Source organism: Montipora capricornis, chromosome 3 (genome assembly GCF_036669925.1).
Source record: "Montipora capricornis isolate CH-2021 chromosome 3, ASM3666992v2, whole genome shotgun sequence".
Lineage (NCBI taxonomy): Eukaryota > Metazoa > Cnidaria > Anthozoa > Scleractinia > Acroporidae > Montipora > Montipora capricornis.
The window spans coordinates 74091449-74107363 of record NC_090885.1 but is presented as its reverse complement, the minus strand read 5'-3'; the positions used below and the strand labels follow the sequence as shown (position 1 = coordinate 74107363).

Here is a 15915-nt window from a genome sequence, read left to right as displayed (position 1 = left end):
TAATCAGCATCGTTGGTTCCCACAGTACATTGATTTTTGTACATTTGAACTCAATGCCAATGGAAAGCAATGAAATCTGTACGAATCTTTTTACTGCGTAATTTCTAGAAACAAATCATAATGGTCTTTAAACTGTGAACTAAACAAAAACTCCAATTCACTTTCTGGAGGTGAGGGTTGATTTTCTTGGCTATGTTCAGAAATTTGATTAATGGAAGCCAAAACACAGTTTGGCACTTTACACTTGAAGGTAAGATTCTGCAGAATTATGAAAATCACACTAAAACCGTTGAACAACATAAAAGAAATACAACTATAAAGGAAAGAGACGCATGGATGGACACAAATGGACAAGATTGAAAGGGATTGCATTTGGGTAATCTTGAAAAAAGTTGGCCCGGGCGATGTTTTTCAAGTTTATGAAAAATCACTAGGGTAAAGGCCGCTTTTGCTTAGAATGATCTTTGTAATGCAATGATAATTGCAGCAGTAAAGGAATTCCACATTACCATTTATAAACTAGAGATTTCCCCTAAACACCTAACATAATGTGACATAGCCCCTTTAATCTATTATGATGATGACAGTAATCAGCAGGCATCTTTATTGTTATCGTTGTTATTGTATAGTTATTATCATTTGTCATCGTCGTTATTGTAATATATACATGTATTCTTAAAAATTAAAACAAATTATTAAAAAAAAAATTATGACAGTAATCTGAGACAGGGCCTTCATAAAGGTAAAGGTAAAGGTAAACGTTATTTAATGTTGGAAGTTCCTTTACTCACTAGAGAGTACTCTCCCAGGAAGCCGACGGTGCACTCATTTTACCCCCCTCTTTCCATCAGTGCTCCGTTTTAAGGGTATTTAAAGCTACTTAAGCTACACTGAAAGGAAAGAAGTCAAAACAAGGATGTCAGATCCGGGGATCAAACTCAGGACCTTATGCACCAAGGCCACGCACTAACCGACTGTGCAACCCTTGAAGGGTTGTCACAGGATGCCGCCAGAGTTCTGAAGCCACGCATTATATTGCTGGTGGTATTTTGTATTTTTTTTCCTTGCTTTTCTATTTTCTTTAGAAAATATAGATAGAAAGATAGAATAAAATGATCACAACTGGTTCATTTTCCCAGAGCCTGCCTCTTAGTGAGCAAGGATGGTGCAGTGGTGAAAACCCTCACCTCCCACCAATGCGGCCTGCGTTCGACTCCCAGGCATCACATCTGGGTTGAGTTTGTTAGTTCACTACTCTGCTCAGAGAAGTTTTTCTCCAGGTACTCCGGTTTTCCCCTCTCCTCAAAAAGCAACCTATCATTTGATATGAGTTGATTTGAGGGCCACAAGGTGGCCAGTTTTAAAAGTGTTACGTGCTATCCTGTTTTATAAAGTCAATTTAAAAAATCCTTGGTTAATGAATTCCACCATTTCCACCTCACCTCTTGGTTTGTGGACTCTTTGGGGAAAACATGGTCAAAATTGAATGTCTTTTCCCAGCTGTGTCTTGGATCTGAAACATGAATCTGAAAAACAAAAGCCAGATTGATCAAGTTTTACCTGAAAGTGACAAAAACAAACAATACCACAATACACTATATCAATTAGCCAATATCAAAAACACCACAATACTCTTTGTTTCTCCCTCCAAAATTTTGCACAAGCATTGTTTTTATTTTCTCTTGAGACTTATAATGATACCAAGAGAAACTGGAAACAATGCTTATGCAAAATTTTGGAGGGAGAAACAAAGAGTATTATGGTATTTTTTAATATTGGCTAATGAAATTCTCCTCATTTTAAGACTTCTGCTAGTTTTAGTGATGTGGGAGATGCGGTGGCCTCATGGTCAGTGTACTTAATGTGCTTGACTCCGGATCAAGTGGTCCGGGTTCCGGGCCCTGGCTGGGTACATTGTGCTGTGTTCTTGGTCAAGACACTTTACTCTCACGGTGCCTCTCTCCACCCAGGTGTATAAATGGGAACCGGTGAATTTAATGCTTGGGATAACCCATCCAGGAGGGAGTAGAAATACTCCTAGTCGCTTCATGCTACAGAAACTGGGATAAGATCCTGCTCTAATGGGCCACTAGGCTCGTAAATAGACTTTTAGACTTTAATTCCAGTGATAATAACCTCCACTTGGGTGATTCTTTACAGGAGACTCTATAATCTTGAAACATAACTTGTTGTTTTAATAGCCAGCACTCCACTTGAATACTCTTAAGTTAAAAGCAGCAGTTCAACTGAAATACATCACTAACAAATGTGAACAGTAGTCCAGATCAATCGAGCCATTGGCCAGATTTGATCCCGTCAAGACCTCATGCAAAATCCAGTGCCTTAACCAATGGGCCGCAACTCCCAAAAAGAAAATTAACAAATCTCCCAAAAACACATTTTTCTTGCCTCTACAAATACAAGGACTTTAATTCCATACTTGAATTAATGTCTTCCCACTAAAATGGGTTAAATAATTCCAGTTGCCAAAGGTCGTTTCACATATTAAAATTCATTTAGCTTATGCACTGTCATATTATTTCTGTTGGCTAAACTGCAGAATACAAGGCCACTAATTTGCATATGAATAGAGCTAGAAATGCGTCGTTCTTGACACGTTACCACTTAAAGAAAACAATTGTGGCCGGGTGTATTCTGCATTCGCTCCATTTCTGTTCATAAGTTAATGTTTATTGCATCGCTCGCCTTTGTAAGAAGCCGAGTTCTTGTCAGTTTCTTTAACTTTAACTTCGTAAAGCGAACCTGCGCCTTCGGGAAGGAGTTCCGCTAATCGATCCCAAATATACACAGAAATATTCTCGGCCGTTGAGCAAACATTCCTAAAGTATGGAACATCAATATCCAGATTTCTGTGATCTAGAGGCTCTAACACGCTGTTCATGTGCTTCTTTAGATCTGTTAAATTAATAACCATTCCAGTCTTTGGATCAACAGGCCCACAAACAGTGACCTTGACTGAGTAATTATGGCCATGTCCATTTTCATTGTTACACTTTCCAAAGATTGTCCTGTTTTCATCGTCGCTAAGTTTTGGGTTATGTAATCGATGGCTCGCACTAAATGACTCTTTTCTTGTGATGAAAACAACTGGAAGTGTCTCTTTCCCGTCCCCGTTCGCGCAGTGATTGCTTTGATGCATTGGGTGACAACAAAATTCTAGCAAGACGTCAGACCTTAGTTTGCATATATAAAGTGTCATGTGTGGACAACATTTCTGCTGGACGGTGCAATTGACGGCGCCTACTAATTCAAAGGTATTTTTGCGCAGTTTACTGAATATGCGGGAAAAGCAGATCTTAACAAGTCCAAAAAAAAGATTGGGGATAACCACGAATGTTTCGAAGATAATTAATCAACAATATTTGTAAAAAGCTTAAAAATGTATGGCGTTCTTTTCCAAATTGAAGCTTAATTATCTCTGAAAAATGCATGGTTACCCCCAATTTTCTTTTGCCGGGATACCAAGAGCACTTGCTAAATTCTGCTTTCTCCGCGTAGTTTTGAACCGTGCAAAAATATCCCTGTATTAATAAGCACCACCCATAGGAAATCCGAGTATATCGAGATGCGCAGAAAATCCTATGCCCAATAACAAGAGTAGGCACCGTCCTTAAAGAGTCTAGTCTAGCTAGCGCTGGTCTACGGTGCGTGCCTGGTTAGCGCTAATTGGGGACACTGTAAAATGAAATTAACAATTAACAGAAATCAAGCAAGAAGCGCGGAATGAGCTGGGATACAAAATCATTGTAGTTATATTGCAAATAATCAGAAAGCCTGACGAAATCTAGGCGTTAACGGGATGTGTAGGCAGCACACTTCCGGCTTTACCTCATGTTGCACTTGACCCGCACTCAATTCGAATGCTCACTCAATGTGAAGATGTGGGAAACATAAAATGCAGCAAAAAAAAAAACAGCTAGTCTTAGTTTAAATAGAGGAAAAAATAAAACAAACTTGCTTTACTGAATCTTGTGTCCGGCGTATGTATGTTTGAGGCGTTCTCAGGGATGGTTTTGAGATTTTCTCCTAACCTTCATCTCTATGAAAGTTCACTGGTAGCCTTTTAAACTCACCTGAGTGGAGACGTCTTGTACATCGACTGAGATCAGCTCTTTGCGGCTGCTTTCTTGAGGACGAGGTGGGCGAACTCTTACAAAGACTTTCACTCTCCCAGAATCTGCAACGTCAAAATGAAAATTAAAATACAGAATTCATGTCTGCCTGGCAGTGGGAAAGTAGTTAGCTGTGTGGTACTGTTGGCTAGTCGTGTTCCCAAATCTTTTTCAACTACCCCGCCCGTGACTTCAACGATCGAGCGGGAATGGGTAGACAAAAATGCAGGCTAGTGTTCAGAAGTGCAAAGAAATGAATCATAATGTGTTGTCCGCTGTTAATCTTTTTTTCTCAAACTGGACATTGCAGATGATTTGTAAAGTTCATTGTTCTCACGAAGAGCATCGCAAACAATCCGTCAGTTAACTTGAGTACACCTACCTTTAGCGAGTTTAACACTGGATGCTTTTCCCGTTTGCCTGTCCCCTTGATGTGATTTCATTTCGATCACTTTAAACTTGCCAATAAACTTGGCTTGGCTGAAAGTTTCATTTATATTTTCGTTTTCATCCTCAAAATTTCACCAGAACCAAGTACAAACCGAAAAAGGCTGAGGTCTGTGGGCAAAAAGAGAACATTGATTTCATTCCTAAACTACCAAATTATAACAGGAATATTTTAACTGCAATTGCACCTCATTAATAAAGTATTCAGCAGAAACGGTAAGCATACTTAAGTCAATATTAATAACTCAGGTAACTGTACTTCCTTGAAACACATTGTCAGTATATTTAAACTGAAAGAAGCTTTCATGCAAGCTGATATCAATAAGTTGAACTAACGAAGTGAAAGTTATGAAGCCTGCATGATTTGACAATACCGTCTGCTTTAAATTTGAAAAAACTCGCGATTTTGTGGCTCAGAATTTCAGTAGCATATGCTATTAATTAAATTTCTTACTCGACCTCCTCCTAGCTTAACCTCTCATACAAACTGTATGCGGGCTTGTGCCACCGCGTGCAGAATGCGACAGCCGGACAATTCCTATCCATTATCTACTGCTTTCACGGTTGAACTGTTTTCCGTTTAGTGAACTCATTTTGTAGGTTTGATGTACTATGAAGCTAATAATATTGATAACGACATTACAAATATTTAAAATATAGTTGAGCACCTCCTGGTATAACAAACTAAATTATTTTACTCTTAAAATTAGTTTAAAGCTGTCATCGACGCATACTATAACTGTAACTTAACACTCCAAATAAAAGCCTTCACATCCCCTACAAGTTGCAAAACTCGGTTAAACTTCCAAATAAATCCTGAAACCACTTTAACAATATTTGAACCTATATTGAAAGTTGTTTAAATGTGAACTCAATTTTAGCAGGCTAAGGGAAACTCGGACGCCAGGCTGACATCGGTCGACCAAGAAGTGCGCTACTTACAGAGTTAATAATGAAATGTTAAAACTCTTCCCAGACATAATTATTACATAGATAAAACAAATTGAATCTACAAACTACCTTACAGTTGTCGTTTTTCAAAGCTACTACACTACTGATAGCGGTTTTCGAACAATCCTCCGAGTAAAAAACCGTTGAAATCCGCACAATGCAAGGCGTTGCGCGTCCACACAATTGTCAGCTGTTTTAATTTCTGTTAAATACGCTAATTGTAGTCTCAGTGAGATGGCGTAACTTTAAACCGGCTTTTATGGAACCAATGATGGGACAACAATAAAGGTAACGTCAATAATAAATATAGCTTTTGCGTGTTTATAAAGTATTACTGTAAAAGTTTATTGACTTTTTCCAACAATATTCTTTAGAAGGACACATCATTTCTGTGAATTTAATCCATATTATTTTATAATTGAAGCAATTCAAATTATACGTTGGTCGCTCTGACTAGAAATAAGTGAATTATTCATTACGTGAACAAACCTCAATATAAATTACGGGTTACTGAACTTTAAAGCATTGTCATTGGTTGGGAGAATTGTACCGAAGCCACAAGCGCAGCGGGGTATTGGCGGGAACGAAAAGTTAGATATTTGGTAAAAGCAAGACGCAAAAACTTTAAAGCAATAAAATTGAATTTAGGCGAGAAACTCTAATTAACCCAGAGGATTCTCCATCATCAACAAAAACAACAACACCAATGACCTCTACTTGTACTCGCACTAAAACAACCATTGCATTGGAAATAGAAGAAAATAACATTATACAGAATACTTGCTGCCCGGAATAACCATAGGGGCTAGAGGAGCCAGGCAGCCATCACATGCACCTCGACAAAGTAGTAAAGAAACTTTCCCACAGAAATCTTCCATAAACTTTAGCACCTTAGGCGGACAAGGTCGCCGCCTTTTTATTTACTATTATTTTTCTCATAAAAGAGAGCGGCAATTTGACGAACATTTTAATGTACGCTTTTTATTAGACCACTGTTTTGTTTTCACCGTTGCAGATAAGTATTTCTACATTTTTGGAACGTTATTTATCTCGTTTTGTTTGTTTTTTATATATGCATTACGCATTAAAAACAAAAACACGAGAGGAAAATCAACTTCGCTGTGACTTGAAATAAAACCCTCAAACGTAATTAATGAAGTAAAAATCGAATCTTTTCTCAACTATACATTTCATTCAAAAGACGACCATATTCCTAAGTGAGGCTAAAAATGTACCAGTTCATTGTTGTTGCCATGCAAATCAAGGGCGGGGTAAAATTGCTGTTTATTCGGCTGTTGAACAAATGTAACTGATTTTATGAAAGCCAGCCACACGTAAAATATGTTTCATTTTTGTGTGACTGAAACAGTTATCAAAGTTTAAAAAGTCTATGCGATACAAATTTCCCATGACGTCAAGATTATAGACTTGAAAGATGGCTTCTTCTAAAGAAGTTATGAGAATTTACACAGAGAGGGAGATTTCATTTGGAATCTACCAGGAGAATTTCCTTTGGGACTTGAGGTCTCTGGCACTTAAGATATTTTGAGTAAGAAGAGAAATAATGCGCTTCCTCTAAGATAACAATTTGAGTAGTTTGGAGCCGTGGAAACGTTTTATTAGGAGTGGTGTTTCAGTGGCGATTAAAATAACTCCATGTTTTTTTCTTCTTTTGCAAAATCAGATTCAGCTTTAATGAGTCGCCAATAAAAAAAAATAAAAAAAAGTAAATATCGCAGAAAAAGACACTTCTTCTAGAGCATAAGTAATTAATTGTATTGTAAAATGAACTTTGTCACGGACGGGTTTGAAAGACAAACGATCTAAAAGTTTAAGGGCTCCGTCTGAATACCTGTTAGACGTTGTACCCAATCTAATTATAAAGTAGGTATACATGAACGACCTCAACAAACCCTAAGAAATAAATGTCACGCCTTTGATTATAGATGATCCAGTTTGATTTCTCTTTATCCAACCATGCGATGCCCATGAAACAGATTGCTATTTAACTCCGATCTGATCACCCAGACGTGCAATGAATCAAACGATTCCAACCAACATGCATGAGTTAACAATAATATGAACGGCCTTACCTTCACCGGTTTACGTTTTCATAGCTAGCAGTTTTTCGACGAACCGCGGAGAAGATTAGAATTGCGTGTTGATCCGTCAATTCGAGCTTCCCAGATAATGAAATATGTGCTCAGATTTTCTCACCCTTGACAGCGTGTCTTATTACACCCTCTAATAGTTTTGTTTGTTTCTATTGCAGTCACCTGTATCTGCAGGTGTCCATGACCGACAAGCGTTCAACAAGTGTTTTATTGTCTTAGTGACGCCACTCTGAGAACGGTGTGTTCGGATTATTGGCTGTTAAGCATGCGTAGCACTGAAGCGTTGCAGTTCGTGGGCATGGAGCACAGCAAGGAGACCTTTCCACAGTCTGGCTTAGCGGAAAATTGAGCGAGAAAATCATCCCTCTCCCGACGCTTTATAATCTCTTTGGAATTCGTCGATCCTACAGGAATGCTTGCTTCGCAGGACGGTAACTGCTTGGCATTAGAGTAAGACTTTAAAACATGATAAATGCGATGTAAACCCTAAGTGAAAGTGATCATCGTAATTAAAGATGCTTTGTCACGGTAGTGGAGTCAATTTTATCAAGTTTTATTTATAATTAGTTACCCCTACTCCGTGATGGAACTTCACGTTAACGCAGAAATTACCTTTGAACAACACAACTTAAAGCTTCTTGACGAGCAAAATGAATGTCGAGCATACATAATTCAAGTTACAAACAATTGATATAAACTGTACTTTGAAAAACCGTGAGGCTGAGCAGTTTTCAAAAACCCCAATTGCAACCCATTTTAATCTTGTTCAATTTTACCCATCCCCGCCTCCTTTTGTAGTTGCTGCTTTATTGAAATTTTGAAGTAGTAGTATTTATGTTTCGCCTTATTTGGTTGCGAGTTCGCGGTTGCTAAATTTGGCTGAATTCCAAGCCCCTTGAGCAGCTGCAACTGAAGCCTGAAGGGGACTCATACCCATGGCCCTGCGATTGCTCGGCCCTTGCTCAATCAAGCCAATCACAGGGTCATGGGTTCGAGTCCGAGTCCCGCACCACACTCATCTCAGGATTCAAGGCCACTGTAGACCTGATTTCGCAGAGCATAGTTATGAAATTAAACTCCATATGAAACTAATCGAGAAATATCATTTCCCCAAAATTTAGACAGTTACAAGAAATCATCGCAAGGAGAGGATATATTCCTAGTGGGTTTGTGTCCCGTCGCACCAGTAAAACAGCTATTTGGTAATGAAATTTCGCGCTATAAAAGGAAAGGCCGAGACATCTATCACTTCTATTAGGAAAAGGAAAGGAACTTTATTTAAGTCTTTAGTTGTTCTAGCGCTGGAGCGCTAATTGGGGACGTCACTGTAAACTGAAATCAACAATTAACGCAAATCAAGTCAAATGTTGGTTTATGAGGAGAGGGGAAACCGGAGTACCCGGAGAAAGAGTAGAGAACCAACAAATTCAACCCACATATGGCGCCGAGTCTGGGACTCGAAGCCGGGCAACATTGGTGGGAGGCCAGTACTCTCACCACTCAGTTCGCTATCCCGGCATGCACAACTGTTGCCGCAAGCGAAGCGCAATTCTTGAGCCAAAGTCATCCAGCGCTTCTCGTCTCCCCGCGGCTACTAACGATGAGCGTTGCGTTACCTCGGCCGGAGACTAACATAGACGCGGTGCTAATTCTTTGATTGAACCTGACGTCACGGCTGCCATGGTGCTGAAAAGAACAACAGCGAGAAAGTCTTTTGACTCTATTATTATGCAAAACTTGAACTACATTTCTCTGTTGTTTTGGCACCAACATGGCTGTCTTATCACGTGAGTGCAATCAAAGAATTAATGTGATCCATCTTCCCACACGCTTGCCGTGGGAGAGCAGTTTTGCTGTTCCCAACCCAGCTTACCACATGTATGGCATGTGAAGCTGCCACTTAAAAGGGTGCTAAAAACACCCGCTTGGTATGTTAGCTACGCCATGCTGATGAGTCCCAAAAGGCCGAAACAGCTGTCCATGGCTGCTAATTGACCGGGTGAAATGATTGCAAGCATGCATGATGTGTTGGCCACACCGGGTTGGTGTTAGCGTGTGTCACCTTGCTTTTATTGTTGAAAGAATTAAGCGCATCCATAATAAACAATGAATTTTCAGCGTAAATCAGAGAAAGAAAAATCAGTATCAGGGACAGGGATTCAGTTTTCTATAAACTTGTTAAAAATGGCAGTTTCTTGTAAAATATACCGGTACTCATTTTGTCGCTGGTGCTAATCGTAAGTGAATCGGAGCACCAACAAATTAGCTCATGCGCTGATCAAATGTTTGAGTGAGAGGCATAATTCTAGAATGTAATGTACGTATAATGAAATGAATAAAGAATTTACAAAAGATTGGCAATCGCCTGTTGCACAGATTTTGAGCTCCTTCTCAAGAGAGATAGAGAGAGAAACGTTTTGTGGCAAGCAACAAGCTTCTGTTTGCTCGATGCTAAATCTCTCTGATATCTCTCACGAGGAACAAAGCGAACATTTACCAACTGTTTTCATTCTTGCAGAAAAACTCATGTTAAAACGTATTACCTCTGACTTAACTATTTAAGTACCTCCCCAATTTTAACAAAGCTCATTGAGATCGGTAGTTGTAATGGTTGCTGTCTTTGGGCAAAAGTATAAACAGCGATACAATCCGATCCGGCACCTGATCAGTGACTAATCAAGTTTTGCGGGAACTGTCCTTTTAGGGAAAAAGAGTGCACTGGTCTCAACCATCCATGTTCCTTGAACGAACAGAGAAGGAGAACGATTTCCTCTGGGAAGACAAATCTGATAAATCATAACTTCTTTCTTGATGGGTAAAAGCTATTCTATATGGACAAGGCGCTTTGGATAACAGTTTCTTATAAGCTGAGCGGAAATCGCGATTCAGATAGCCATACAGAACTGGGTTCATGGCGGAGTTGCTGAAAACAAGCGTGGAAATCACCAGCACCACAACTGGAGTGACAAGATCCTTAAAGAAAGCGCTCAGAACCACTGCGATCATGAATGGAATCCAACACAGATAAAATACACCAACAACTATTCCTGCGGGAAAAGGAAGTTTTGGTGTAATATATCGTTTACATCTTCATAAAGGAAGAAAGGAAAATTATAGACTTGTCAATATTTTAGATTAGCCCGGCGAAACTCGGTAATTATAAATTTGTAAATGTTTTAGAGAGTTAGCTTTTTTTATTTTGTATTTGGAATGTCCTTTTAGTGTCCACAATTAGCTTATATTTAGCTAAATACTTCGAAACTTAAATAAAGTTCATTCATTCATTCATTCAAAAAAAAAAATAGAATGAAGGAAGAAAGATTGAGATTACAATCATCTTTTTTGAATTGAGCTTCAATTATCCCGAAATTTCGTGTTTCCTGAAAACATTCTTATTAATTAAGACGTTTTTTTTCAAGTTCAGCCGAAGGTGGGTGTGTCAGCAATACACTCGAGCCTGATCACAGCGGATGTGTCTTTTTTTAGGTCTGATGCATTTCAACATGCTGTTTAAATTGCTTCCTTAATCATTCTCTTAAACATTATTTTACATCATCATTTCAAATATATGACTTGAATTAATTTCTCAGTGACAAATAATATAATGAGCAACTGAATAGAAATGCTCTGAGTCTCAGTCTGTATGTTTTCTTTGATACTTTCAGCCACGACGTTCTTAAAAGAAACGTTGGTATAAAAGGGGTTTGATTTTTCTAAACAAAGGAGCGTGATCGCAATTTCGTTTTGTGGGGGACAACAAAATCTCACATGAACCTCCTCGGCCAAAGCCGAAATTTTCGTCAGTGCATAGTACTTGTATCTTTTGGTTACATGTTGTCTACACCTGTAAGCTGTTGACTAGAGAATATAACTGCATGAGCTGCTCCAGAAATTAGACTTTTAGAAAAAGTTATAATCACAAAACGATACATTAAGGCAGGGGTACATCTGAAAGCCCTTTTCACGCCGCTTGAAATCGGTTTAATGGAAATATCTCGTTCGCGTTTCAAGAAATACAAAAACCCTATGCTCATAACACAAATCCATGTTTTGGGGTGTTTTGTAAATTTTTTGGTGATTTTTAGGTATATTTTGGAGGAGATAGTTTTTCTCAAAAGAGTAGTAAAATTTGGAGAAATAAAAGTGTTGCCTTCACAATAGTAAGCCCCACATGCATTGTTCATTGTTCAAATAATTACGAATCTTTAACATGGACGGGCCACTTCCATCAACCATGTTAAAACGTGATTCAGTATCACACAGTAAGTTTCGTTTGTAATTACAGTGTATGTAATTTATAAATAGCTTAAGTGCAGACTCACCAATAGTTTTAGCGGACTTGGATTCTTTCAAAGCGGACGTGATCTCCTGTCCTCTGCTCGGCTGTACCTGTAGCGATTTTAGCCGACGTTTTAGCTTGCTTGCAGCACGATACATCCTCACGTAGGCAAAGCTTATAAATAAAGTTGGCATTAACACAGTAATACATGCAAAAGTTGTGAGATATTCGGCACTCATGGTATCCGCAAACCGGCAAATTTTATGTTGGTGATTTCGTTCTTGAACTATGGAGCTTTTCAACCCCAAGAACGGGGAAAACGAAAGCAAAATAGCAACAATCCAAACAAAAATAAGAGCCCAAAAAATTCGTCTTGCAGTCATTTTTCTGTGATACACTAATGGCAGGATGATCGCAAAATAACGCTCTGCTGTGACGATTAAAAGATTTAAAACCGAAGCAGACAAACTCAGCAAAGTCAGACCTAGGGAGAATTTACACCAAGAAGTTGTTCGCGACCAGTAGAATGCTGTCCAAGCTTCCAGAATTCTAAGAGGCAACACAACTATACCAACAAATAAATCCGCTGCTGCTAAGGAAACCAGCGAAAAATTGGTCGCTTTTCGCAGAGTTGGGGTCGATATTACCGCTAGCATCACAGAAACGTTGCCCAAAGTAATCAAAGAACTCAAAAAAACGTATAGAAAAGTTATTAATGGCACCATGATTCTTCGACGTTTCCACTGAGTCGGGAATTTCTAAAAGTGGATGGCGGATGGCACGGTACTAATACCCAGCTCTTGTTTTCCGTCTTCCGACTCTTCAATTGGCGCTGTTAACATAACACTGAGGGTGATGAGGATTCGTTTCCGAAGGCTTTGTCTTAGCTCAATTAAAAAGAATGATCCTCAAAGGTTGATTGGTTTACTTTTGTGACCACGCATACATTAAGTTGCAAAGGTGTTGGAAAGATCGACCGCTAATTTTCGAGTTATTCATTCAAAAGGATATATTATTTTTTTATGAAATAAAAAGAAAGTAATGTGAAGCGCAAATTACAATTGCAGAATGAAAGATTGATTTTCAATCTTACGGAAAGACACTTAAAATATTGCATTCTCCTAAACTTCTGCATCAACAACTTCGGCTTAGATAACCAGTCGGTTCAAGAAAGCCCAGTGCGAGACTGATCATGCATCCTCGCGATTTCTACTGATTTTTTCATTTACTGCGTCATTCAACTGCCAAGCATTCAAGCTGCTTGAAAAGAATGATACAGCGCCCACTCGCAACGCCCGTGAAGTTGACGTAAATTGTCATCTGCGACATTAGGCGGAATTCAAGTCCCTGGGCAAAGGTTTCTTCAAAAGGGCACTAAGGCCGTGGCCGCCGAAAAAGAATTAAAACTACTTTCGATTTTTTTCACCTCGTAAGCACAAAGCGCACTCAAGACCTTCGTCGGCAAGAACAAACGCTTATACGTTCGGTTTCTATTAGAATGAAATAAATTATGTGTCAAACAAAGCTCTCTTTTTCTGTTAAATGCTTCAAGCTAATGATCAATTGCAACGGCATCTTCGGGTGGAAAAATCAGTGTTCTGTACCGAGACACTTGTATACCACTGAAAAGGTTTAAAATGAAATTGTGTGAAATAAAAAGAGCCCTGAAGAGAAATGATCCAATTATATGGAATATTTGATGCTGTGAAAGGTGTCAGGGCACACTTGGTACAAATAAAAAGTATAAAATATTTATGAGAATGATAGGTTGCCGAATCCCCTGCATTTTGGGGGGCAAATCCTTGGTGGGTTTGTATTTTCGTATGAAAAAGCTTCCAACAGGCGTAGATCGACGGGGTTCAGTTGCATTTTAGTAAAATCGTCTTGATTTTCAATATTTTGTAGGCTTTGCTCAGGCGTTGTCTTTCAGCTCACGTCCGATGCATGAGAGCCCCTAACACTATTATAGTCAAACACTATTGTGCTCCAAATACAGTGTGGTCTGTCGTTGTTGCAAACGATTTGGTGCAAGTTTCTTGGTAAAACCGCCAGCGCTCAAAGATTACGGCCCTAGCAACGAGGATTACACATATGGAAGATGTAATGGCTACACGGTCAAATGTATATTCGTAGTTTAAGGCAACATTGTCAAATGTATATGGCAGTTTGGTACGACTTACCGTATGTTTTTAAGAATAGAATTACTTCTCAGTGACCTGGTCTCTATAGAGGTATTTCCCTTCCCGTAAACGTTCATTCTCTTGAAGCTTCGTAACTCTAGCTAACGAGCGATAACAAACGTAGATAGCAATGTTATTCTCGAGATGACGAAATTCGATTCTTAAAAGGTTCACATCATGAATATTTGCAACAGGGTTGACCAGCAATCATGCGTAGTTTGATGCTACTACGCTTTGAAGAAATTTGAACGTAGCTTCAGTAAAAAGTTGCAATTCAACGAAAACGTTGAGTCGTTTGCAGTACAATTCGAAACAATGGGTCCTTGAATTGCACCTTTTATGCTACATTCTAATTTCTTTAAATCGGCAGAGTACAGCATCAAACTATGTCTGAAAGTCGATTGCATATTGATCGTTTGAAATGGGATATTTACACTGCTGCAAGAGTCCACCATTCTCGACATTTGCTGTCGTCTGTTACTGATTTTCTAACTCTATTATATCTGTTTCATACCTGTTGGAAATATAAAAGTCGTTTTCAACTAGACTTTACGCTGCAGTGTTGACAGGTTCTCATGCAGGTGCTCGGGGACTTTAAGAGACCAATCTACTTCGAAGGTTTGGTTCTTTGGTTGTGATAATCTGTCTTATGACTTCTCATCTACGCTTCTAATTCTTAATTCGTTCTAGTAAGTAAGACGGACTTGAATGAAAGAAAAGAAGAGGTGGACGTGTTTCTGTGAGCTCCTGATAGAAAGCTTGGTAATTTGACGAAAGATGTAACTTTTCTTGGCCCTTTTAGTCCTCTCCCGCTCAATAATGAGTAAACCAAAAAAAGCTCAATCTGAATGCCGAAAAAGACTGCGGGAAAGTGGTTCGCAAACCGATGAAGACTTATTACAAGAGGAAGATTCTAGCGGACATTGCTGCGAAGCTAAATTCGCAGAAGTTAACACCAAACTAGACAAGATCCTTCACTCATTGACTGAGCTAGAGGCACTCAAAGATAAAGTATCCTCGCTGGAAAAAGAAAGCCAAGACCTAAAAGTTAGCACTGAGTTCGCTCAAAAGGAAATCACAGATTTGAAAGCTACAGTAATCTATGCCTGTTCCAACATGGAACGTCTCGAGAATGAGCTTACGTCGCTTAAAGAAGAGCTCGACTTTTGGAAGCGCCGGTCTATCAGGTTAGAATCTTACTCTAGGAGGGAAAATATTAAAATATTTAATGTCCAAGAGACTGCTGATGAGAACACAGAAGCTGTTGTCAAGAAATTTCTGAATGAAAGCTTGAAAATCCCACAGAATGATGTCGACGTAATTCGCTTCGAGCGAGTCCATCGGTTACCCACGAGACAGAGCAACAAGCCGAGACCGATAATTGCTAGATTCAGTTTTTTTAAAGATAAAGAGTTTGTCTGGTCCTTTATTAAAAATTTAAAGGGTTCCAGCACCGCAATTGCTAACGACTATCCCAAAGAAATTGAAGGCATTCACAAAACTCTATATCTGGTACTTAAAAAGGCCAAGCAAGAAAAGAACACCGCCTTCTTTAAAGTGGACAGGCTGATAATTAATGGGCAGGTATACAGAGGAATTGAAACAAACAATCTCCCATTCTATGGTTCAATTATGTAAGTTCTTGGTGGGGGAGGACTAAATCGCGGCTGCAGAGATGCTCCGATTAAACTGTCGAATGTTTGTTTTTGTGTTTTGTGTACATCCTACTAGTTTAAGTGTAAGGGTAAGTTTCGCTGGTATTTGTTGTTGTTCAAATGTTTGGTTCAGAAATTGTTTTCGTGCTGTTTTTT

The 15915-nt window shown here is 39.0% G+C and overlaps 2 protein-coding genes across 3 annotated transcripts in view; both read right to left on the bottom strand.

The window, feature by feature from the left end:
• LOC138044054 (uncharacterized) overlaps window positions 1–7759 on the bottom strand; it is a 35462-nt gene extending 27703 nt beyond the window's left edge. For both annotated transcript variants that reach the window (XM_068890658.1, XM_068890659.1), the window contains exons 1-4: window positions 7625–7759; window positions 4516–4691; window positions 4095–4198; window positions 1443–1526 (exon numbers count right to left, since the gene is read on the bottom strand). In XM_068890658.1, coding sequence (XP_068746759.1) covers window positions 1443–1526; window positions 4095–4198; window positions 4516–4576 — 249 coding nt within the window. In that variant the 5' untranslated portion in view covers window positions 4577–4691; window positions 7625–7759. The remainder of the gene's footprint in view (window positions 1–1442; window positions 1527–4094; window positions 4199–4515; window positions 4692–7624) is intronic.
• Window positions 7760–10369: 2610 nt separating this feature from the next.
• LOC138040798 (beta-1 adrenergic receptor-like) lies at window positions 10370–12649 on the bottom strand. The gene is made up of 2 exons (XM_068886467.1): window positions 11968–12649; window positions 10370–10692 (listed from the first exon to the last, which is right to left on the bottom strand). The coding sequence occupies exons 1-2, from the start codon at window positions 12647–12649 to the stop codon at window positions 10370–10372; spliced, it is 1005 nt and encodes a 334-aa protein (XP_068742568.1).
• Window positions 12650–15915: the final 3266 nt, after the last annotated feature.

Excerpts from the sequence above, each read along its gene's own strand:
- LOC138040798 (XM_068886467.1), bottom strand. The coding sequence starts at position 12,649 with ATGGTGCCATTAATAACTTTTCTATACGTTTTTTTGAGTTCTTTGATT. Across the intron at positions 10,693-11,967 it reads CAAGTCCGCTAAAACTATTG|GAATAGTTGTTGGTGTATTT; the intron begins GTGAGTCTGCAC and ends CTTTTCCCGCAG.